Source organism: Primulina huaijiensis, chromosome 4, assembly GCF_012295235.1.
Source record: "Primulina huaijiensis isolate GDHJ02 chromosome 4, ASM1229523v2, whole genome shotgun sequence".
Taxonomy (NCBI): domain Eukaryota; kingdom Viridiplantae; phylum Streptophyta; class Magnoliopsida; order Lamiales; family Gesneriaceae; genus Primulina; species Primulina huaijiensis.
The window spans coordinates 22,192,262-22,217,501 of NC_133309.1; the positions used below are offsets into that span (position 1 = coordinate 22,192,262).

The 25,240-nt window shown below is 37.2% G+C and overlaps 4 protein-coding genes across 4 annotated transcripts; all 4 read right to left on the reverse strand.

Moving 5' to 3' along the window:
• Positions 1 to 12,085: 12,085 nt before the first annotated feature.
• Positions 12,086 to 12,715, reverse strand: LOC140974982 (uncharacterized). Its single transcript, XM_073438476.1, has one exon. The coding sequence runs from the start codon at positions 12,713 to 12,715 to the stop codon at positions 12,086 to 12,088; it is 630 nt and encodes a 209-aa protein (XP_073294577.1).
• A 5,683-nt stretch (positions 12,716 to 18,398) lies between these two features.
• Positions 18,399 to 19,358, reverse strand: LOC140974983 (putative late blight resistance protein homolog R1A-3). Its single transcript, XM_073438477.1, has one exon. The coding sequence runs from the start codon at positions 19,356 to 19,358 to the stop codon at positions 18,399 to 18,401; it is 960 nt and encodes a 319-aa protein (XP_073294578.1).
• LOC140974757 (putative late blight resistance protein homolog R1A-10) lies at positions 18,715 to 21,357 on the reverse strand. The gene is made up of 2 exons (XM_073438238.1): positions 21,226 to 21,357; positions 18,715 to 21,073 (listed from the first exon to the last, which is right to left on the reverse strand). Exon 2 carries the CDS (start codon positions 21,011 to 21,013, stop codon positions 19,727 to 19,729), a length of 1,287 nt encoding a protein of 428 aa, XP_073294339.1. The 5' UTR covers positions 21,014 to 21,073; positions 21,226 to 21,357; the 3' UTR covers positions 18,715 to 19,726.
• A 2,547-nt stretch (positions 21,358 to 23,904) lies between these two features.
• Positions 23,905 to 25,233, reverse strand: LOC140974758 (mitogen-activated protein kinase kinase kinase 20-like). The gene has a single exon (XM_073438239.1). The coding sequence runs from the start codon at positions 25,160 to 25,162 to the stop codon at positions 24,074 to 24,076; it is 1,089 nt and encodes a 362-aa protein (XP_073294340.1). The 5' UTR covers positions 25,163 to 25,233; the 3' UTR covers positions 23,905 to 24,073.
• Between the last annotated feature and the right edge of the window lie 7 nt (positions 25,234 to 25,240).

Consider the following 25,240-nt stretch of genomic DNA (forward strand, 5'->3'; position numbering starts at 1 on the left):
GAAATTCTTCATTTAAATTGCCTCTTTTGCTCATGTTGATACAACTATGTATTCGGTATCAGTTTTTGAATCCGCCGTGGTGTTTTTTTTTGAACTTTTCCAAACGACAACGTCACCATTGAGCTTGAATACAAATCCAGAGGTTGATTTCAAATTATCCACATCTGATTGGAAGCTAGAGTCATTGTAGCCTTTCAATTTTTAATTATCCCTCATCATATACAATGAACATATTCTAAGTCTTTCTCAAGTACTTAAGAATATCTTTCACGTATTTCCAATATATTGGACTTTGGGTCGCCTGATATCATCTTGCAACACTCAATGCAAAATCTATAACATGTCGAATATATATCATATCATACATAATACTACCAATTGCAGACACATATGGAATGCGAGTCATGATATCTATTAGGGATGACAACTTTCCCCACGGGTTTAGGGCCCCACGGGGAAAACCCGAAATGGAAATGGGGATCCCCGATTTTTTCGGGTTCGGGGATTTTTTTAAATCCCCGATGTAGTTCGAGACGGGTATGAGATTATTATCTCCATCCCCGAAATCCCCGAACCCGCTCCGAAAATAATGTCAATAATAAGATAATAGTATTNGCGGGGATGGGAAGTTGATCCTTGAAGTTTCGGGTTTGGGGATTCCCCGAACCCGAAAAAGCGGGGATTGGGGCGAGTATGAGGGTTGAGATGGAATTCGGGGATGGGGATGGGGATGGCAAACCCGCTCCCGTCCCGGTCCATTGTCATCCATAGTTTCTATTTACTCACCAGTCTTAGGGCACATAGACTTGGATAGAGTGACATCATGATACATTGATAGACATATTCTCTTGAACTCCTCCATAGAGAATCTCTTCAATATGATATCGATATAATTAGATTGGTGAGCCCTAGCATTCTCTTTGATCTATCCTTATAGATCTGTATTCCTAAACTATAATGTTTCACCCATATCTTTCATGAAAAATTTACTAATTAACCATACTTTAGTTGATTGCAACATTCCTACATCATTTCCAATGAGTAGTATTTCATTGACATAAAGTACTAGAAATTTCATTCCATTCCCACTAACTTTCTTGTACACGCAAGGTTCCTCGAGATTCTTACAAAATCAAACTCTTTAATTGTGTTATTGAATATGAGATTTCAACTCCTTGATGCCCTTTTGAGACCATAAATGGATCTTTAAAGTTTGCATAGCTCATGTTAACTTCCCACAGATGTAAATCCTTCAGGCGGAGACATCTAAATATCTTCCTTAATATCACTTTTAAAGAACATTGTCTTCATATCTATATGTCGTAACTCATATTTCATAGTCAAAACATGCTGCTATGTCTAGAAGTATCCTAATTAACTCGAACATTGAAACTGGAGAAAATGTTTTGTCATAGTCAATTTTTTGTATTTGAATATATCGTTTTGCTACTAATCTAGCCTTGAAGGTCACCAAATTCTCATCTGCCTCAAAGCCCCATTCATTTCATCAATCCATTGATCAAGAACGTCATATATCAAGTCTGATTGCACCTATCAGATCATAGTAAGAATCTCTAGTAGCTTCGCTCATGATCCCCTAGGTATCATTGATAGTGCATGCAAGAACCAATAAGTTATAATTAGCATCCAGTACTGTCTCTTCAACATATATATCATGATCGAATCTGCAACAATAGTTTATCGAGAGTTGCAAATGAATTCGATGTGTGCAACTAGAGAACCATTTTTCTCTAAAGCACATTTATTGTTCTAGCCAGAGATATCTTGTACTATTAACTTATCAGATCACATAGAATATCCACACCCGTGTGTAAGCAATGAATGACCGAATACAATTCATAAGCTCCTATGTATTTCAGAGCTGCACTCAATCTCGCTATCTGATGACCCTCTTAGAGTCGGTAATGAGTCAAAGTGCAATTCTAGTATGTAGAACCTCCATATTGTCCCGGGTCTAAAAACTAATAGTGTACAACCATAATCATAGACTTATCCACTCTATAAGTGATAATCACTTGGAAAGTTTGTGGGAAAGTTGTTCAGTGACTTATCCGGTGAGCATTCATCTGTATGAATTAACATCTCCATGTCATTAACAATGAAGTGTGATATTTACATAACAGACGATAGTCTCGAGCTCGAGTGATATTTATCCTTATTTTAAGCTCCTGAATCGACTAAGAATTAATTAAGAATATACAGTATACTTCCTAATGAATTTAATGATATACGTTAAGAGACAAACATCATGATACTTCACTTTATATTCAAGGATTTTATCTATGTAGCTTGCATGAGTATAGATACAAAGTAAATGTCATAATTAAATAAAATCGTAAAATATTACTAAAATAAAGATTTTTTTTTACATAAAAGTCAATAAAGCTTAAACCACAAGTTAACTTACTTGACACCTAATCTAACATATTGTGAAGTGGTATGTACTTCATTCATCAAATCAAATGCGGAAAAGGAGATGTATCATAAAACTGATGGAAAAGCTGGTAAATACTTACTTTATCAAAATAATTCAATTTTGTTAGAATTTGAAATANGACCGTAAACTTCAATTTACATCTTACATATTTATATAACATTTCATGTTAATATGAATGGATTTCAAGTTCGCCGAATAATGATATCATTTGAAATTCATTCTTATTTGTACTACTAATGTGTAAATAAATAAAATGTGAATGTAATATTTGATCTATTGTTTCATTGTAAATAATAAAACTAATCGAAACTCATATATTTCAAATTCATGTCCCAAGTGCACCTTAATTTTATATCATGAATTTCAAATAATCTGATTTTAATTACTTGATTTGAAATGCAGTCTGGTAGAAATTTTTTTCTCACCCTACCTATCCTCGACATCATCTTAAAATAAAATTAGTGTGTGAAAAAACATATTACATGCAGGTGTAAAAAAATATAATTTATTTAAACAAATATTTACATATAAATTTGTGGGTGGAAACGTTCATTTTCTAGCAACATTTTATATATATGCGTACATAAATGTTTTAATTTTATATTTAAACTCGAATTTATTTTTTAAATGTTGTATTTGAAGTTTTAAATTTTTTTTTATCTAAATCTAAATAAATTGAAAACAATTTTTCACAAATAAAATAAAAAAATAAATAGAAGTTAAACATATTTAATTTTTAATATTAAGTTTCATATTTTTAATTAAATTTCATATAATATAAATTTGAAGTTTCTAAAAAATGATTAAACGAATAGAATTGACTCGAATGTAAAAAAATTTTAAGAGTCGAATTCGCTTCATATTAAATATATTCGAGTTCGAGTTGTCACGCCTCGAGCCCGAGCCCGTGGCTGCGTGACTGTACAATGAGCTCCTATAATAACTACTTCGTATTCGTTCTCGTTTTACGAAAATGATTAACCCAATTTGCTATAGAAGTATATTGTAAGCCCATTATAAACCCATTTTAAATTTTTAATTTTTCAGATGTGGGACAAGAGTATCACACGAGTAGTCATGCTGGAGCTCACCTTGAGTTAGATCTCAAGTTCAAGTTTGAATCAGATTCGATAATATCAAATATGAATCAAATATTTTCTCGGGTCGATTATGATTAATTTGCACTAATAGTTTCAAATATATTTTTAATTGCTCACTATTTATTACAAGGCCCGATCACAAAATCAGCCGTTGCCAAGTTCGGAGCAGCCCATATTTCGAAACACTTGTTTGTTTCTTTCCCTCCCTCGCACCTACGTTTACGAAACCGACGAAAAAACTCTAAATCCCCCAATTCCGTTTACCATTCAAATTTCAAATTAACTCGATTTCTGTAACAGGTAGAAATCGACTAATTGCTACTGAATCATTCATTATCTTTTCATTTTAATTGCACAATATTTTTGCACAAGTTTGATGCTTTAATGAAACCATGAACCACAAATTGCAATGAGTTATTATATCTTGTTGTATTAATCAAAGTAATTTATAAAAACATATCATTGAGATAGAAGGGGAGACGTAGAATCATTTGAAGTCTCCGAACATCCAGAAAAGTCCTTGTATTCATTTTTCTTATTCACTATTTCAAATCTTCAGTTTTTACAGTATCCTAACTAAAATATTCAAATATATATCTCGGTTTATTTTCATACTGTTTTTAGTTAACTGATTGATATTTATATACAATATTTTGAGATCAAATTCCTCAAAGAACCGACTCACATTCGAAAAAAAGCTCAACAAGTCAAAGTACTTATTCAACGTCCTTTTTCTAATAAAGTTGTTATGCAATACATGTTTCTTTATAATTATTTGTCGGTATAATATCAATGGATTTATTCATGTAAACCTACAATGTATTTTTTTACTTGTAGTGTGCATTAGTGTTCGATAATAACATACATGTATGAAAGAAATAACATATAATACATAAATTGAATGATGTATTAAATATATAAAATATCGTTACTTTCCAAAAAAATAATATGTTTGATTGATAACATATGTTTGATAATAGCCCAATAATATGACGTCATTTCTCTTCTCGTATTGAGCTCGAAGTCATAAGATCCCTTAATAATATGATCCGAAGTCATGAAAGTTTCACTTAATTCATATTAACTATGTCAGAGAAATCACATATTTCCGTCATTCAAACCTCCCCAATAATATGAGTCAGATATTGATTGCATGCTGCGTTCTTCATGCAATCACTGATGATTGAAGACAAGAAAATATTGAACACTTTTAATTTTTCTTTTATGGACTTGATATAAATTTCAAATCTTCTTCAAAATGAGAGATTTTAATTTTGAAAATTTTTCTCATCATTTAATTTTAAAACTGTGTCATGTTTGTTTGTATGTTTGACAGATTCATGCAACTCTTGTTATAATAATAATAATACACATATTGATTATTTATAACATATCACATGGATAATTAATAATAAAAGATGATCGATAATCGAGAACTATTTGATATATGAGAGCCATACAATGATCCAAGGTCCAACACCTAGGTAAATGAAGGGATGCAAATGAAATATTACAAAAAATTTCATTATTTTACATATCTTCGATAATCAAAACTCTCAAGGATTTAAGCTCACCGTATTCAAATCTTGATCAACCACTAAATCTAATATTTACATTAAATTTTCATGGCACATTAGTATACAAATTTAAGAGGTGGAAACGGACAACAAAGACATACTTTTATAATTATCAAATAATTAAAAAAAGAATGTAAAATATCCTACCATATACCTATCACTTTGGTCATGACTCTTGATCATCATTTTACCATATAATAATATCACATATTATATAAAACCACATAATATCATATATTATCAATATTTTATCATATATTATCACTGAATCATGTATATTGTAAATTCTTAACTAACCGTCATAATTAAAAATAAATTAACAAATTAAATAAATACTTTTATTTAATGATCTAATTAATTTATTGTAAAACACATTTGACCGTAAATAATAAATATTATATTTTAATTATTTATTTTATAAGAAAATTTCATGGTTTTCTTCCAAATTATTTTGAAGGGTAAATTTGTCAAATTTTCACAAAATATCATTTGACCCATAATTTTCAAAAATTCATAAAATCGCACTTGGGTCCAAACAATTAGGGTCTATGGGCTAGGGTTACCCGAAACCATCTCAGGCACCCTACCTGTGCATTGGCTATTGCTTGAATTTCTCGGATATCTGTAGGTGGGCAACTATTGATTCCGACAGGGCAGTACAATACTCTCAATGTTTCAGGGATATAACTAGCGATATGTTCACAACTTCATGTGATTCAAGATAACATTTGCCCTAATTCGAGCTTATCCTAATTAACTACATTCTTTTCGTCAACCCCTTCATCATGAACGTCAGAACTTAAGTCTGATTACATGCATCACATAATGGTAAAAACGTCTAGTAGTATTACCCTATGATCTCTTAGGTATCACTGATAGTGCCTGCAAGAACCAGTATGTTATGGTTACCGTACAACATGATCCCTTCAGCATATATATCTTGATCGAATATGCAACTATTGTTATATCGAGAGTTACAAATGAATTCAATAACAATGTAATGCATTTTTTTATAATTATGGTGGCATCATATGTATAACTAAGAAAAAACCTTTTCAATGCCTTATCCAATGATAACTTATCTATATGAATGAACATCTTCATGTCTTTACCAATAAAATGTGAAATTAAATCACATATGCTAGTCTCGAGCTCGAACGACCTCTATTCTTGTTTTATGCTGCTCAATCGATTAGGAACGAATTTAGAATTTATATTAAACTTCATAATGAATTTCATGATTTATGTTGATAGACCTCACAGTGCTATATTATATTAAAGAACTTTATCTATATGGATTTCATGAGTATACAAATAAATTAAATATCATAATTGGATAAAATTGCAAAATATTATTAAAATAAATATTATTTATTATAGAAGAGTTAATAAAACTCAATCTACAAGTTGGTTCGTTGGACATATACTGTATGATTTACACGCAGTAATTNAACAAAATAGCCAATGAAATCACCAAAAAAGAAAATAATAAAGGTGTGAATAATTGATAACCAAGAAATATAATAATTGAGATAAAATATAATGAGAAGATATTAGTAACTAAAATAACAAGACAAATAATAAATAAAATGATAGGATGATGCATGTGAACCAGGTGTCAAGAACTCAATGTATGTAGAATTAACAGATATAAGAGGAAAGGATATGATGGAAATTGGGAGTTGGTTGTACCTGTTGTAGAATCAAGGAGGCAGTCGAGCTTAACCGCTGGTGAACCAACAAATATATAAAGGGTTGCCAAAGATTAAGAAAAAAACTCAAGCCATTAGTGATAATTAGAAGAAGTGGGAATCAAGATTACCGAGATGTTAACAAATTTCAAGAGTGCTTTTCTGTGATTGAGAGAAAGCAAGAGTGAATTTGTGAGATTCATCTTCTTGAGTGTATTGATGTGTTCAATTGTATATGTAAACTTCAACAAGAGCAGTGAAGTCTCCGAACCACCTAAAATCTGTGTGCACTTTTCATTCTTGTTCTGCTTTTATTCTGTCAATTGCATGTGATTAATATATATATTTCTTGGCATTCAAATTCGTGAAGTCAAAGATTACTACAGTTCCTGGGCATCTAATCATGATCAGAGATTGATTATGTGAGTGATATGTTGGATCTCGGTTTTAATTCTCGTGTCCAAAACGCAGCGGAAGTTTAAAAATTTTTTATTTTATTTTGACAATCAAAATATATTTGGACACTCGTATGATTTTTAATTAAACATACATAGGATGTTTAAAACTTTTACCTTTGGTGATTAAATCACTTGGCTCCAACTAATCCGGTATTGACGGATCTAGCTCTTGATGAATCCCTACGAACTTTCTTCAAGGACTCATTTCTTCTAATCAGGTCCACGACTAGATGATTTGTTCCTCTTCTAATTCGTACTAGAAAAATTAGAAGAAGTTTTACGTTGGAGATCAAAGTTTGAGAGATGGCTCAAAACTTCTTTTTCGAAGAGAGGGCCGAAAATGGAGAGCCTTTGGGAGAGGGGATTTTCGAAAAATCTCAAGGAGATGGAGGATAGGGTTTTTCGAAAAATTGTGAATGAATTATTTTTAACCTTAAGCATAATACACATATATATAAGCTTATGGCCCATTAATAAAATTAAAAACTTAATGGACTTAATCAATTAATTATTCTAGTCCAACTAGTTTAATTAATTAATTAATCTTTTAAAGTCCAATTAAAAACCTTAATAATATGTATGTTGGTCTTGTACTCCTACAAGCCCATTATACATATACTCATTACATTTAATTTAAATCGCTTATAAATTCAACATTTGAATTTAATATTTAAATTATAAATTCAACTCCTTGAATTTATTACCTCCAAAATTTAATATTTAATAAACTAACTTTTGAGCTTAATAAATTAAATCCATCATAAATTCAAAATTTGAATTTAATATTTAAATTATAAATTCAACTCCTTGAATTTATCACCTCCAAAATTTAATATTTAATAAACTCAACATTTGAGTTTAATAAATTAAATTCTCAAATTTTATAAGTTCAACTCCTTGAATTTATTCTCTCCAAATTTCATAAATTCAACTTCTTGAATTTACTATCTCATAAATTCAAAATTTATTCTCTCAACGGGAACAAACGATCCAGTGCTTGTGTGACCCTCAATGGTTCAGGGATACAGCAGCTGTGGGTTCACAACTCCTTGTGATTCAGGAAATAATCCTTTATTCGGGCTTACCCTTATTTGCCACATTCTATGTATCAACAATTGATCATGAGAATGTCAGAAATCATATTTCTGATTAATTCCATCGAATCATGGTAAGAGTATCTTGTAGCATCGCCCCATGATTTCCTAGGTATCACTGATAGTGCCTGCAAGAACCAGTTGATTATGATTAAAGTACAGTACGGTCCCTTCATCTCATATATCCCGATTGAATTTGCAACCATTGGTTCATCGAGGGTTGCATAATAATTCGATAACTATGTGATACATATAAATAGTGGCATCGCATGTACTATTGGAGAACTTCTTCTTCAACGTACATCTCATACTCTGGCCAGAGATTCCACGTACTATTATTTTATCAGATCACATAGGATATCCACACCCGTAGGTGAGCGGTGAATCCCCGACTACAATGTACTGGCTCCTATATGTGTCACAACTGTACCCAACCTCGCCACCTGATGATTCTCCTGGAGCCGGTAAACGAGTCAAAGCACAGCCCTAGCATATAGAGCCTCGGTGTTGTCCCGGGTCGTAAGGACTAATGGTGTACAATCATAACCACGGACTTATCCTATCGATGAATGATAACCACTTGAAAAGTCCGAGGGAGGGTTGTTCGGTATAATCATCATATGATTACTCATCTGCATGTTTGGACATCTCTATGCCCTTACCAAGAAACGCAGCACACAACATCACAGATGCTAGTCTTGAGCTCAAGCGACTTTTATCCATGTTTTAGGCGGCTGAATCGACTATGAACGAATTTAGAATATGCAGTGTTTACAAATGAGTTTCAACATCGAATTACGATTCATTTGTGTTAAAGCATAGTCAATGACTTTATCTATGCTGATCGCATGGGTATACAGATAAAGTGAAACGAAACCATTAAAAGTTAAATTATATTAAAATAAAGATTGTTTATTTCAACTGAGTCAATAAAATCCCTAGCCAACAGTTGGCTTGCAGGGCATCTACTCTAACAATATCATCACATAACTACTGGTACCAGTACCAGGTTTCTTGAATCACTCAAATCTCATACTCATGGCTCACATAACTGAGGTTCATAGGTTCTATGGGACTGGAAATTTTGGATTATGGAGGTGTTGCATGTATGCGATTCTTGTTCAACAGAAGGTCGTGAAAGCTCTTGGAGGATTGAAGTGTTTACCAGAAACACTATCCGATGAAGAGAAGTATGAAAAAATGGAATTGGCTTTCAGTACATTCATTTTGCATTTGGATGACACAGTGTTGTGTGAAGTCTTATCAGAAACTACAGCAGCCGGTCTTTGGAAGAAACTGGAGCAGTTATACGACCAAATCCCTTCAAGATCGAATTTATCTAAAGTGGAAATTGTTTGGATTCAAAATGATAGAATCCTCATCCATAAGAGAAAATCTTGATGAGTTCAATAAATTGTTTCTTGATCTTGAGAATATAGAGGCCAAGATTGATGATGAAGACAAGGCGATCATTATATTGAATTCATTTCCTAATGGCAGAAAATCTCTTTCATTCCAGACCATTCAACAAGCACTTAAGTCAAAAGAATTTGAAGATTATAAGGAAGTTCATGTTCAAAGTTTTGGTGATAGTTTAATTGCACGAGGTAGGACTGAAAAAAAGGATGAAAGAGGGAATGTCAAGAAGCAGATCACGCTCGAAAGGCAAGAAAAGAAAATGTTTTCATTGCCATAATCCTGGGAACTTTCGTAGAAATTTTCCAGAAAGAAAGAAAACACGTGTGAAAGAAGAAATCAAGTAGAAACAGATGTTGCAGAAGGGGGATATGAGAATGGTGAAGTACTTTGCACCACAAACACCGAAGTTGATCAGGATTGGATTCTTGATAGTGGATGCACCTTTCACATGACCCAAAATAGGAGCTGGTTTGAATCATTTGAATAACTTGATGGTGGATAAGTACTCTTTGGAAATGATAAAGCCTGCAGGGTACTTGGAAAGGGAGCTAATAGGTTCAGAATGTTCAATGGAGTTGAAAGAGTACTACGAGATGTTAGATGTGTTCCTCAAATAAAGAAAAATCTCTCTCTTTAGACGCTCTTGATCTTTCTAGATGCTATTTCAAAGAAGAAAATGGGAAATTGGTAGTGGCCAAAGGATCTCTGATCCTCATCAAAGGCTTAAGATCCAATGGTCTGTATTTTCTAGATGGAAGAACTATTATTGGTTCAGTGGCTTTGGTTGAAAGAGATACTACAAGGCTGTGGTATCTTAGACTTGCCCACATAAGTGAAAAGGGCCTTACAGAACTGCATAAACAAGGTGTGCTAGGAAACAAACCCCTATATCTTGGACTTATGTAAAGATTGCATTAGAGGAAAGTCCACCAGAGTAAAGTTTGGAAAGGCCCTTCATGTAACAAAGGCACCCCTTGAATATATTCTTTCTAATCTCCGGGGACCTTCAAAAACAGCCTCTAATGGCAATGCAAGGTACTTTATGAGCATCATAGATGACTATACTAGGAGAGTTTGGGTGTTTCTTTTAAAACACAAGAACGAAACTCTGGAAACCTTTAAAACTTGGAATAATCTAATCCAAAATCAGACAGACAGAGAGCCAAAAAGCTGAGAATAGACAATCGTCTTGAATTCTTCTCAAAAAAATTTGATGATTATAGCAAAAAGGTTGGGATAGCTAGACTTCTCACTGTGTTAGCAACTCCTCAACTTGTTGAATGAATGATTAGGACTTTACTTGAGAGAGTGAGAAGTATGTTGTCATAGTCAGGTTTGCCAAAATCTTTTTGGGCAGAGGCTGTCACAACACAACTTATTTGATTAATATATATCTATCGGTGCCAATAGGTTTTAAGATACCTATGGAGATGTGGACAGAAAGAGTTCCAAGCTTTGATAAATTAAGGGTATTCGGATGTGCTGCATTTTCTCATACAAAACAAGACAAGTAGGACTTGAGAATAATCAAAGGTGTGTTCCTTGGATATCCAGAGGGTGTCAAGGGACATAAATCGTGGAATATTGAGTATGCAGAAAACCATTATTAGCGGAGATATATCCTTTAATGAAGATGAATTCCCATGAAGAAAAATTTTATTTCAACATCACCATATACTGAATCAGATTTGAAAAGGGGTATTTTAATCGAGGTGGAGTTCCAACAGCTCCTACTCATCCTCAAGGGAAAGAAAGTGATGAAATATCAAGGTCAGTTGACATTTTCTCATGACCCTCCGATTATAAGACTGTGCAATGCGGTTTTTATAAGCTTCCATGTGAATGCTTGCAGCCTCCCTCTTTTCTTCCAAAAGATCAAGGTCAGTTGCCCCGTCTCGCCGCATTATCTTCATCATAAAACATTACTCTGGCCGATTCCAACCCAATCTCAGCCGGGAGTACTGCTTCATTACCGTAGACCAAACTAAAAGGAGTTTCTTTGGTTCCTTCTCTCGGAGTGGTTCGGTATGCCCATAAGACACTTGGTAGTTCATCCACCCAATTGCCCTTAGCTTTGCCAAGTCGAACCTTCAGACCCTGCACCAACGTCCGATTAGTCACCTCTACCTGCCCATTACTCTGCGGGTAAGCTACCGATGTAAAGACTTGTTAGATCTTCATCTCTTTACACCAAGCTTGGATCCTGGCCCCTTGGAACTGTCTCCCATTATCGGATATCAGTCTCCTAGGTACCCCATATCTGTATACTATACTCTTCCATAAGAACTTCAGGACGTCATTCTCAGTGATTCTGGCCAACGGCACGGCTCGGCTTCCACCCGTTTCAAAAAATAGTCAACTGCCACCAGTAAGAACTTCTTCTGAGCAGGAGCTATAGGGAAAGGCCCCACAATATCAATTCTCCACTGATCAAAAGGACATGCAACCGTGATAGCCTTCATCATCGCAGCAGGCTGGTGATGTAATCGGGCGTGACTTTGACAACTATCACATGACATTACTAACTCTTGGGCATCATGCAGCAATGAGGGCCAACAATAACCGGCAAGCATCACCTTCCTAGCCAACGCATAAGCCTCCAAATGATTTTTACAACGTCCCTCGTGAACTTCTCGGAGCACATAATCAGCCTCTTGATAACTCAAGCATCGAAGCAGCGGCCCTGCGAAAGACCTTCGATACAACACTTCTCCGACTATCATATAGTGTGAACACTTTATCTGCAACTTACGAGCCTCCCTAGGGTCAACAGAGAGCTTTCCCTCCTTCAAGTAATCAGTTATAGCAGTTCTCCAATCCTCTTCTTCTTGCTCAACTGCAGGTGAACTCGTGTGAGGTGTGAGTTCGACTTGAAAGACCACATCTCTAGTCTTCCAACTTCCCATTTTCCCAGCCATTTTGGTTAGAATGTCTGCCTTCTCATATTCTTTTCTGGGAATCTATTCAAACGTGACCTCGGTGAATTTTTCTCCAACTCTATTCACCTCTTGAGCATACTCAATAAGATTTTCATCTTTCACATCATACAATCTCATCTGCTACGCTACCAACTGTGAATCAGAAAAAACATGTACTCGGGTAGCTTCCATATTTCTGGCTGCTTGCAGTCCTACCAACACAGCCTCATATTCTGCCTCATTGTTGGATGTTCGAAAATCCAACCTAACCGCTAACTTCACCTCCTCTCCAGCTGGCGAAATCAATACTACCCCCACCCCACTTCCATCCTTAGAAGATGAACCACCAACATACACTTTCCAAGGGTCTTCATTTTTATGATGCACGGTCTCAGCCAGAAAATCGGCTAATTCTTGTGCTTTAATAGCTGTTCTCGGCTCATACTGGATGTCATACTCTCTTAGCTCAGTAGTCCACTTAATCAAACGGCCAGGCATATCCGAATGAGTTAGGATTCTGCCCAATGGACTGTTGGTGAGCACCACAATTGGATGAGATAGGAAGTAGGGCCTCAAGCGCCTCGCTGTCATCACCAAAGCCAAAGCCAAATTTTCCAACCCTGAGTATCTGATCTCTGCCCCTCTGAGTGCATGCGAAAAATAGTAAACCGGTTGTTGAACTGATCTCTTTGGCTTGACAAGGACCGAACTCACAGCCCCTTTAGTGGCAGATAGACATGTCAAAACTGGCTGGCGGGGCGGCTAATGGGCCTCTAAATGGTCAACCCAGCCCAACCCATCATGGGCCCGCTTATTTTTTTTAAGAAAAAAATGATAAACATTATCGCAGTAAACATAGAAGAAAAATATATTTCAGTCAAATAGTTTCATAAAATACTTTAAAATATTGAAATAAGAAATTAAGAAATCATACAACATAATCCATAAAAAGTAAAGTGTTTAAACCAAACATAAAGATCGAGACATGGAAGAGAACATAAAGTTGAGGAAAGAGACGGTTGTAAATTTTAAAAAATATTATGTCTTCAACAACACACATAATTACAAAAATATTATGTCTTCAAAAATATTATGTCTTCAACAATACACATAATTAAAAAATATCATGTTTTCAACAATACACATAGTCCACAAAATTTCACTGCAACTCGTCGGACTTCAAACGAAACCGCTATTGGGTTCACAAACAACTTTAATGCTTAAAAATTATTTTAAGATTCATGAATAAAATTTACAGGAATTTCTTCTCTTTTGTTTTCTTTATGTATATTTGTAAATTTCTCTATTTTTATTTTTTATATATATATTTGTTCTAAGAGTAAATTATCAATATATTTGTTCTAAGACATGGAGGCAAATGAAACTTATTCCAATTTTTATATTAAATTAAAAAATATAAAATTTTATCCTAATTTAGCGGGCCAGCCCGCCCCGTTTGGGCTCGACCCGTCTTGACCCGCAACCCAAACGGGCTCAACCCATTTGGCCCGCCTCCAAACGAGCTGCTATTTTATCAACCCAACCCGTTCAATTTTTATAGCGGGGCGGGCCGGCCCGACGGGCCTAACCCAATTTGACAAGTATAGTGGCAGATAAATATACCCACAAAGGCTCACCTGCTGTCGGTTTGGCCAGGACAGGAAGCTCAGCAAGGTATTCCTTTGATTTTGTGAAAGCCTTCTCGCAATCCGGACCCCATTCAAATTTTTTCGCCTTATGCAAGGTCTGAAAGAATGGTAAGCTTCTGTGGGCGTACCTCGAGATAAAACGTGCCAGCGCAGCAATCCTCCCTGTCAACTGCTGAACATCTTTGGATCCCTGAGGAGAGACCATATCTTGGATAGCTTGAACTTTCTCGGGGTTGGCCTCAATCCCCCTCTCTGTCACCATATAACCCAGGAACTTCCCACTCATCACCCCAAAAATACACTTCTGAGGGCTCAACTTCAGCCCGTAAAACCTGAGGGTGGAAAAGGTCTCCACTAAATCAGGTACGAGCTGGGTTGAGTCCCTTGACTTCACCATAATGTCGTCCACATATACTTAGACATTCCTTCCCACCTGCTTAGAAAAGACTCTGTCCATCAATCGCTGATACGTGCCTCCTGCATTTTTGAGTCCGAATGGCATAACCACATAACAGAAGGTTCCTTCAGAAGTGATGAAACTCACTTTATCTTGGTCCTCCACAGCCAAGGGGATTTGATGGTACCCCTAATAAGCGTCCAGCATGCACAAATATTCATGTCCAGCTGTGGAGTCCACGAACTGATATATCCGGGGCAGAGGATAACAATCTTTAGGACATGTCTTGTTGAGATCTCTGAAGTCCACACACATCTTCCATTTAACTGAACTCTTCGGAACAAGGACGACATTCGAGAGCCAAGTAGGAAATTGTATCTTTTCGAATGTGCCCAGCACTGAGCAACTCTCCCACCTCCTTCTTTATAACTTTATTTTTCTCCGGCCCGAAGTGTCTCTTCTTCTGCTTTACAGGGCGAGCATTCGGCAAGATGTTCAACCGATGCTCTGCCACGTCCGAGGTCGTTCCGGTGAGTTCTTGAGCTGACCAAGCGAACACGCTGAGATTGGCCTGTAAACAAGTAATGAGTTCCGCCCTGACCCTTGGGTCAAGGTCAGGGACTATTATGAGCGTCTTTTTTTCAGGCCCAAATCAACCACCTCTTGAACCTCTTTCCTCACCACTGGCAACCCACTTCTCCCCCTTCTAATCATATTGACTTCCACCCGTGCCCTCTTTCCCTCTTCCTTCACTATCCCTTCATAACACCTACTTGCGACTTTCTGGTCCCCGCACAAGACTCCGACCCCCTTACCCACAGGAAAATTCAGCTTCTAATAATATGTGAAAGCTACAGCTCTAAAATCCTTTAGGGCCGATCGTCCCAGAATTCCATTGTAAGCAGATGGGGTGTCCACCATGGTAAATGTTGTCATCTTCGTTATCCGCCGAGGCTCATGTCCCAAAGATAGAGGAAATACAATCTGACCCAGCGGCGGGATGACATGTCCTGCAAACCCATATAGAGGAGTAGAGACCGGCTCGAACTCAAATCCCTCCACCTTCATCTAATCCAGAGTGCTCTTGAACAAGATATTCACTGAGCTTCCATTATCAATAAAGATTCGTGGCACATCGTAATTGGCAACGGTGGCCGTCACCACCAAGGCATCGTTATGTGGAGCCACAACGTCTCGGAGGTCTTCCGGCCCAAAACTGATGGCCGGATCCTGGGGTAAGTCTGCACCCCTAGATATTTTAAAGTTCTCCAACCTTCTTCCATGTGCCTTCCGAGCTCGCCCGGAAGCTCCATTAGTAGCACCCCCCGAGATCATATGAATCATTCCTCTCGTGAGGTGGTTATCCTCATTCCTTCCCCTCCTCGGCTCGACGGGCTCCCGGGGGACATCTTGATCTCGATCTTCTCTCCTCCGTTCTCCAACCCTCTGATTTATCCAAGGAGGGCCTCGACCTCGCCTAGATGATGAACGAGATCTCGGTTCACCCTCGGATGAGGATCCTTCTTGTGTGTCCATCGGTGGAAGCCTAGCACTGCTCTCCACCCTCTGTGACTTCTCCCCCCTCTCCCCTGATTCCCTCCCTCACCTCCATCACTTTATCCCGATTCCTGTTTAGAGGAACATGTGAGGAGAATTGTCCTCTACCTCTAGCTTTGTCCTACTCCCTTTCACTCGCACCCCTCTTCCTTCTTCCTCTCTCCGTTCCCTCAACTCTTCCTCCCCCAGGCCGCTGCTTCATCCTCTTGTACCGCTGGACATCCTCTAGATTCACATATTTTTCCGTCCGAGCCAACAAATCATCATAGCTCGACGGAGGTTTCTTGACCAATGACTTGAAAAATTCTCCCCCCCTTAGACCTTGGGTAAAAGCACTTATCATGATGTCGGGGGTAGCCGCTGGTATCTCCAGCGCTGCACTGTTGAAACGCTGGACAAATTCTCGCAAAGTTTCAGCCTCTTGCTGTTTCATTACGAACAAGCTTAAATAATTTTTCTGATGTCTCTTGCTGCTGGCGAATCGGTGCAAGAAAGCCTTAGAAAAATCCTCGAAAGACTTTATGGAGTTGGGCTACAAGGTGTTAAACCATTATTGGGCTGACCTCACCAGTGTGCCCAGAAACACCCTGCACCTAACTCCATCTGAGTACTGATGCAACAGAGCCGCATTCTCAAATCTCCCCAAGTGTTTTTCGGGGTCCGTATGTCCGTCATATTTTCCGATGCTTGACTGTCAGAAATTTGGAGGAAGTCCTTCCTCTAGAATGGCAAGCGAAAAAAGACTTCCTCTCTTGGGTGCCGACGCTCTACATCCCAATTGCTGCCTCAACATCCGTATTTCATTCCACATCTCTCCCATCTCACTATTCTTCCCACTTGGGAGGGGCTGCGTCTCTTCAACTCTACTCTGATGGCCTTCAACGGTTTCTTCTCGCTCTTGGCGAGTGGCTTGTTCTTCAGCGAACGTAGATACTTGGTTTCTTTTCATGGCCTCGTCCATTGTCCGGGTAATAAACTCGCCCAATTGATCCAGGGTCAAGTTTCCCACATTGTCATTAGGACGGGTTGCTCGGCCCTTGTCTCGTGACGAGGTGGTGCAACTCTTGCCTCCTCATGAGGTTCTTCTCGCTGCGTCTCAAGGCGCAGTTGTTCCTATCTCGTCTCAGCATGGGATTGTTCACTCCCCATCTGAGGACGCGACGATGCCGAGTTAGTTCTCCTATTTCCTCCTCTGCCTACCATCTCTACGTCTCAGCTCAAGTTCCCACAGACGGTGCCAAGTGATACTCACGGGAAATTTAGGGTCCGATCCCAGCAAGTGTCACTGGTCCAGACACAGGTTCCAAAATTATCCTGAGCTTGAAATCACGAATAAGACCGTTAGAAGGGGGCCAAGAGGGTGTCCTGGCGTAGCCCCTCCGACGCTCAAGTCAGTGACTGAGGATATGAGTGAAGAGCGGCTAAGAGTGCTGCTCAAAACAATATAATGAATGCGAAATCATTCGCTCAAATCTGGTATTTATAGGAGAATACATGGGCTGCTCATGAGCCCTACACCTGTGGGCCCTAATATTGACAGAAAATAAGTATTATTTTTTCAAGAATATCAAATCCAGCAATGTTACCTAGAAGTTTTCAATAATTAATTCTTGCAAATCTGCTCGAACAAGATAAAAAAAAGTGTGCGACGGAACACCGCTCGTTAAGACAGGAAAAATATGCGACAAAGCTTGAGCTCCATAGACGACCTCATCACCTGCTGCCCGCATGATCTTACTGAAACCACGTGCACAAAATAAATTAACTGACTCGGGAACCAATGCGAGGAATCGAGGTTAAAATGAAGAAAACAATGTAGAAGACAACACTCAATCAAAGCTAATATCTGGAATTTTAGTTTTTAGTTCTAGTTCTACTTCCGATCAATCAATTTAGTTTCTCCAGCTTTCATATTTTAACTTTTCTATCTTGTAAACATGTTTTTAAATCTTAGTGATATAATCTTGTATTCAAATGGGATGGTTGACAAAGTGTAAAGGGGAAATAGATAAACGCAGAACAATTTTATGTGAGACTAGTTTTTAAAAAAAAAACCAAGTGGATGAGATGAGGTTTCTGTTTAGAAAATACCTCGCAACAAGGCATAGTAATTGTGATCATTCTTTCTTTCCTTCAACATGAGTTGCAGATCCTCATTTCCCATGATCTCTTGTTCCTCAAGTATTTGCTTCGCCGAAGTGATAGCAGAATCAGTACAGCAATTCAATTTTATTTTTCTTAGTGTTGGAATTTCCCCAAGGTCTAGAGGAATTTCTACCAAATCTAGCTTGTAGAGAAACAGGTGCTCGAGGATTGGAAAGTGTCTCTTGTCTACTCTCCAATGTAGAAAATTACTCGTGTTGATATCCAGTAGTTTCAATCTAGCAAAGCCCCCTTCTACAGGACACCACTCAAGGCCTTCAAATTCGCAGAACCATAGGACAAGTGCCTCCAGATTAGGCAATGAACCAACAATTTTCATATCTTCCCAAGGTAAGAAGCATTCTCGTAATTCTAACACTTTGAGAGAGTGTGGGAAGCTGAGGTATTTCAAAGAAATTGGGAGTAGGTCATATTGAGTAAACTTTAGTGATTCGAGTTTTTGCAGGCGGACAAGATTGTCTTGGCAGAAGTAAGGCCAAGACCCTGGTTCTAGTTCTTGCACTTCTAGGAATAGAGGATCATAAATAACTTCTAATTTCTTTAGATTTGGAGCTCTTTTAAGAACCTCCTTTGTACACCTGAAATTTCGAACGACGATGAGAGTCTGTAAATTTTCCAACATGTGAGAATCATGCTCAGAACAAGGAGGGTCAGGTAAAACAGCTTTATCAAAACAAATATGTCTAAGATGTGGCAAGTTCCAGATTTCTGAAGGTCGAAAAATTGTATCACTTGAGCCGTCGCTAAAACCCAAGGTCTGCAGACTCCAAAATAGGGATATCGAAGAAGTAATCCCCCACGATGAATTCAACTCCGGTTTACCAAGAATAAACATATATCTTAGGTTCACTAGCTGCATAATTTCCTCGTCTTTCATGGAAATTTCTGCAGCCTCTGCATGCCCTCAACAATCTTATACTTGAAGCGAGCGATTTCGTCCAACCAAACTCACCAATCATAGACCGTGTCAGTGATGCTGGATCGAGGATTTGAGTGTCAAGTATCTTGGCTGCACTTTGGAAACAAAGGCGGTGCTTGAGTTTTATTTCTAGCGGAATATCTGGTTTGGGATCACGTATGACAAAAACAAAATCTTCCCTTTGAGCTTCCCTTAGGCACAGGACCCTCAAAAGATCATGCATACCACAAGTTTTTAAACTTCCGATAGCACTTCGTTCATGAACAAAAATGAGGTTTCTATCAATAAGATCTGTTATGTACTCGTATGCAGCCTCTTCCAAACTTTTATCTCTTATTGGTTTTAAAAAAACCATCTGCTACCCATATCCTGATGAGACTGTTTACATGCCAAACATAGTGGGGAACAAAAGCCATGTAGAGGAAGCATGATTTCAAGTGAATAGGCAAGTTATTATAACTCCAATATAACATATTTATGCAGTTTTCATCGTCACTTGGATTTATAATGGAGGGAAAATTCTCCGCAACATATTCCCGCAACTCTTTTGTCATGTTAGACTTTGCAAGAAATCTACCAATCACCACGATTGCTAGAGGAAGTCCTCCACATTTTACTGCAATGTTCTTTCCTATTTCATTGAGTTCATAAGGGCAACCTTTTTTCCCAAACACCTTATCAGACAGTAACTCCCAACTTCGCTCATCATCTAAAAATTTCATTTCGAAAGGCTCGAAAGAACTTAGTTGTCTGGCTAAATTCGTTTGTCTTGTTGTTATCAAAATTCGGCATCCGTTACAATTATCGGGGAAAAATGCACGTATCTCATTCCACACCTCAGTAGTCCACAGATAATCAATAACTATCAAATATCTCTTACCGAGTAAGTTTTTGTGTAATTGTCCACCCAACGGATCATCACTTAGAGTAGCTTCTTTTTTGCCTCGGTTGATGTCTGACAGCAGTTCTAAAATAATTTTTTGAGCACTACAATTTTGAGATATTGTAACCCAACCACTAATATAAAAGTAATGCTTAATATATGGTTCCTCGAAGACTTTTTTTGCTAGAGTCGTCTTACCGATTCCTCCCATTCCAGCAATTGCTATGATTTGCAGACTTGATTGTTGTCCTGTGAGTCTCTCCATTATTTCAACTGACTTCTCATCAGAACCCACCAGAGTAGTTTGCTCATTGGGAGCTAACCTTGACGAAACAGCAGGCAAAAAGTCTACAAACGCCTGACCTTCCTTAGAGTCCCCAATAGTCTCTTTAATCCTCGTCACTTTGGTTTTGATCAAATCCTCCATTTCTTCTATAAGTTCATGGATATATTCAGATAATCTAGCGGAGCTCTTTGCCTCGTTACCTGTAGATCGTTCTAGAATTCGATCAAATACATGAGACTCAATGGCATCCTCAGCTGCATAAGCCATATCTGTGATTCGCCTCTCCAATCCAGCCATTTCTTCGTGGCCTCTGTGTGAATAATCTTCAAGAAATTCTTGAAGAAAACAAACCTTTTGTAGCAGGGATTCAATCTGCTTTCTGCATATAGGAAGCCATAACTGGAAAGGGTGCAAGATCAGCTCTGAAGTATGCATAAGAGACATTAGAGCTGCATAGGCCGCCACCAACTTTGAAGCTTGAACTTTCAGTTGTTAATGCGACTTCTGCAGATAAATTTCATAGAATATAGCATCAGGATCATAATAGAATTACTTTTGCCGCAACAGGAGTAATGAAGATCATAACAACTTTTGTCACATTAATACTTATAATGTCACTCTTTCGAAATACTGATTATCTTCTGAAATTTACATACCAAATATGAGTCGAACCCGCAGCTAGCCGCTAGGAAGCCAATTGCTCCTTCTCCATTATAGAGCTTAATTTCTAAACTTGAAATTTATAAATCAAGATTCCATTTGGGAAACCCGATATTTTCGGCCATCCAGACGATAATCACTTTTTTTAATCATTTGCAAACACTATCTTCCTTGTTTTATTTAATCATTGATATAGTTGACTTTCTTGTCTGATTTAGTAAAACATTTGCTTTCATAATGGTTTGAGCCATTAAGCAACAAAAACAAATGAAAATCATTCGAATATCTTAAATATCAATCTATGCAAAGACATTGTTTGTTAATTCTACAATCAAATTAATATGACTTGGTCTAAGAGTTGAATTTGCTTAAGCATTTATTGCCACTTGTGTTTGCGTATGAGGGTGAAAAATATTTTAGTTAAACTTCAATAAATCATATTTCATGATGATTTGAACCATTAAGCAACTGCAAAAGATGGTTATGGTGATGCTGACACATGTACTGAATGAATAAATCATGACCACTTATTCAACCATGCTAATTGTTTACAACAATAAAAGACGAGAGGACTGATACTTGACAGTATATAGATCGAAATTTGCAAATAAAATAAGCAATTTTTCCCTACTTTTTATATTTTTATGTAAAATAAATAATTATAATTATTTTAAAATTGAATTTAAACTACATTATATTTTATTATTTTTAAATAAGTTTTGTTAATTTAATGTATCATATATAATAAGTCTAAGTATAACATTAATTTTTACAACAATATATAATATTTCTATAAGACTACATTTAAAGTTATATTTTAAAGTTCTGTTATCAATTTACAAATTTATTCAATCTACTATAATACTTCATGAATATAAGTAAATTGAAAGTGTTGGGGAGACTGGTTTGTTACACTGGAGAGCAGACAATTGCTATGGCTTGGCGATTTGATTGTTGTCCTATGAGTATATCCATTATTTCATTCAACTTCTCATCAGAATCCACCAGAGTATTTCGCTTATTGGGAGCTAATCTTGACTATACAGCAGGAAAAAAAATCTATAAACGTCATATCTTGCTCAAACTTCCCATCTTTTATCCTCAGCAGCTTGTTCTCGATCAAATCCCCCATCTCTGAAAATTTTGAAATTTGACTTGGAATGTAGTTGAAAGATCTGCAGTCCAGTGTCTTTGTTTCCTTACTTAAGAAATGTTTACACAAGGTTTTAGATAATAAATCAACTTTTAACTTGGTTCAAGTATTTAATGCGTTAATTCTAGTCACTTACTCCAACACAAGAAGCTAAAGATTGAGATAGATGAACAAGATTGATGAGCCCCTCAAACATGAATCTCACCATCTTCTCGGGACATGCAATTGTAACCAAAATATTAATTGATCTTAGATTATGGTCGTTTCTTGACATTTATGATTTGATTCTACATACGACGGAGTTTACTCTCGGTAAGTACGCGTGTGTTCTGTTAAACTTTATTACGAGTATCCTACCAAACGCCACTCTACGCAATGTTCTTCATTCAGGATGACAATCTTCTGGAATGAATACTTCGATAGATAAGTTCCAACTTTTATACTCACCCAGAAAAACCCTGTTTAAAAGGGCTACAAGGATCATAATGAACAACTATATTTGGCAGTCTAATATCTTATTTGTCACTTATTATGTTACTAAGAAGTGCTAGACAAATTATTCCCACACTATATTATTGTAACACAACACTATATTATTGTAACACAAGCACATAGAGCAATAAATAGAGTCATAAACATTCAAGCGGGAGAGATCTTAACCATGCCTTCCATTCCAGCAGTTTGGCGATTTGGTTGTCGAATAAACTTCTCATTGAATCTTTAATTTGGATCACCTAGAGCTAGCCTTGATATGCCAGCTATATAAATTACAGGCTGATGATTTATGCCTTTCTATATCTCTTTAATCTTCATCACTTTATCTCAACCGAACAGGTGGGCCTCATGTCATTACGGAAATTTGAATGGCTCGCATGCTGTAGTTTGCAATCACTTTTTGTTTGGATATGTTCAAACTGCAATCCTGATCTTCAATCCCTCACAAAGCAGGACATATAGACAGATGAGGCAATAAATTTCTCACTGCAAAGAATGTTAGTTCAACGCGTATTGAACTATCTTCAATTTTTGCAAGAAGATGGACACATAAGCAAGAATCATCACCGTGTTCTTAAGGTAGGAAAGTGGAAAACTTGCTGTAATTTTCTAAAACTTAAAGAGACGAAAGCAGTGTGCACGTTGAACATCGGTTAATGATGTAATGTGTCTCCTATAATAATACATTTTAACTGTTGATCCATTGATGTCTTCCTCTCTTCTAAAAGTAAAACATCGCAAGGGCGCGATTTTTCCACTGTATAGAGAATAATGAGTTTATGATGATTGCTTCAAGCGGTTTGGGCTCAACCGAGACTTAAGTGTTGAAAAAAATACAGGAAAGTAGGCCTTTGCGCGATTTCATTGAAAAAATACAGGAAAAAATAGTTAGTGCAACAAGTTCGAGATATCCAATTAATTGGTCAGAACTCAGAACCAGTTTCAGAGTAAGAATATGTGATTTGTAGGATGATGAATATAGAAAAGGAAACTAAATCTTTAGTAGATATTAAAACCAAAAAGAAAAAAGAAGAAGAATCAATCGATATAACCAATCTCCAATGAATTTCCTAATTACTACTACATAAATGAGTATACTATAGACTATCAATAATCAACAGAACCTACCCAAAAAAGAAGCAAATATAACTCCCTTTAACCAGCAAAATTGACTCCTTATCTAAACATATAGTTAGCTAGACGCCCGTAGAAATGGTAAAACAAACAGGAAACTGCGTTTCTTTTCTTGGTGAAACTTCTGATGAAGCCTCGGTCGATTGAGTCAGTCCAGCATCAATGCTGGAGTTTGTGATGCTTTCAAGTTTTTCAACCTCAACTTCTTCAACAGACACGGCTTTATTCTCACAATAGTTTACATCCTCATCAGTCCAATAAGAAAATGAATCCCCGTCAGAAGTATAGCCCCACTCGTCTGAATACGATCCCGAACTCAACTCATAGTCGCTCTCGGATACCACCAATATAGTCTCAATCTCATTCAAACCTTCAGGCTCCTCAACGTATTCGATTGCTTCGTTGTCTTTCAAGCCATTAATAAACGGATGATTCAACAGCATTTCGGCAGTCATACTGAAACTGGACTTCCTCACAAAACAACCCTTTAGAAAATCCCTAGCATCTTCCGATATATCATTTGGAAATTTCGGTGATTCATCCCTCGTACCAATCTTCGCAAGAATCTCCTCTGCCTTCAACTCTTTTTCTCCGTGCCACGGATGCTTCCCAGTTAACATCTCCAGCACAATACACCCGACCGCCCAAATATCACTTGGAGCTTCTTGCACGTTATCCATCACAGCCTCGGGCGACAAATACATAGGAGTGCCCCTCCAATAAGGACCCAGCTTCCTCTTCTTATTCTGTTTTACCCTCTTTGCCAATCCGAAATCTCCAATCTTAGCACGAAATTCAGTATTTCCTTCTCTTCGAAAACTAGGCAAAAGAAAAATATTATCGGGCTTCAAATCGCAATGAACATAGCCAATGCCATGAATATGCTTCAAACCTCTAAGAATGCACCTTGCGTACACCCTAGCCTCAAATTCAGGCAATCCACCGCTACCGGATTTCTTAATCCTCTGTGCCAAGGTTCCACCAGAACCATACTCCAATAACAGATTATACACCATCATACCATTATCTCCCGTCGTCGTCTCCTCCCCAAAACACTTGATTACATTCGGACATCCCTTGACATTACTCAAAACCACCCGCTCCTTCTGAATTGAACCGGAAACCGAAACCTCAGCCGATTTTACAGCCATCACTGACGGAAAATAGCTATGCTTTGATCTGGTATTCTTGAGAGTAGCCACATAAACACACCCGAAACCCCCTTTCCC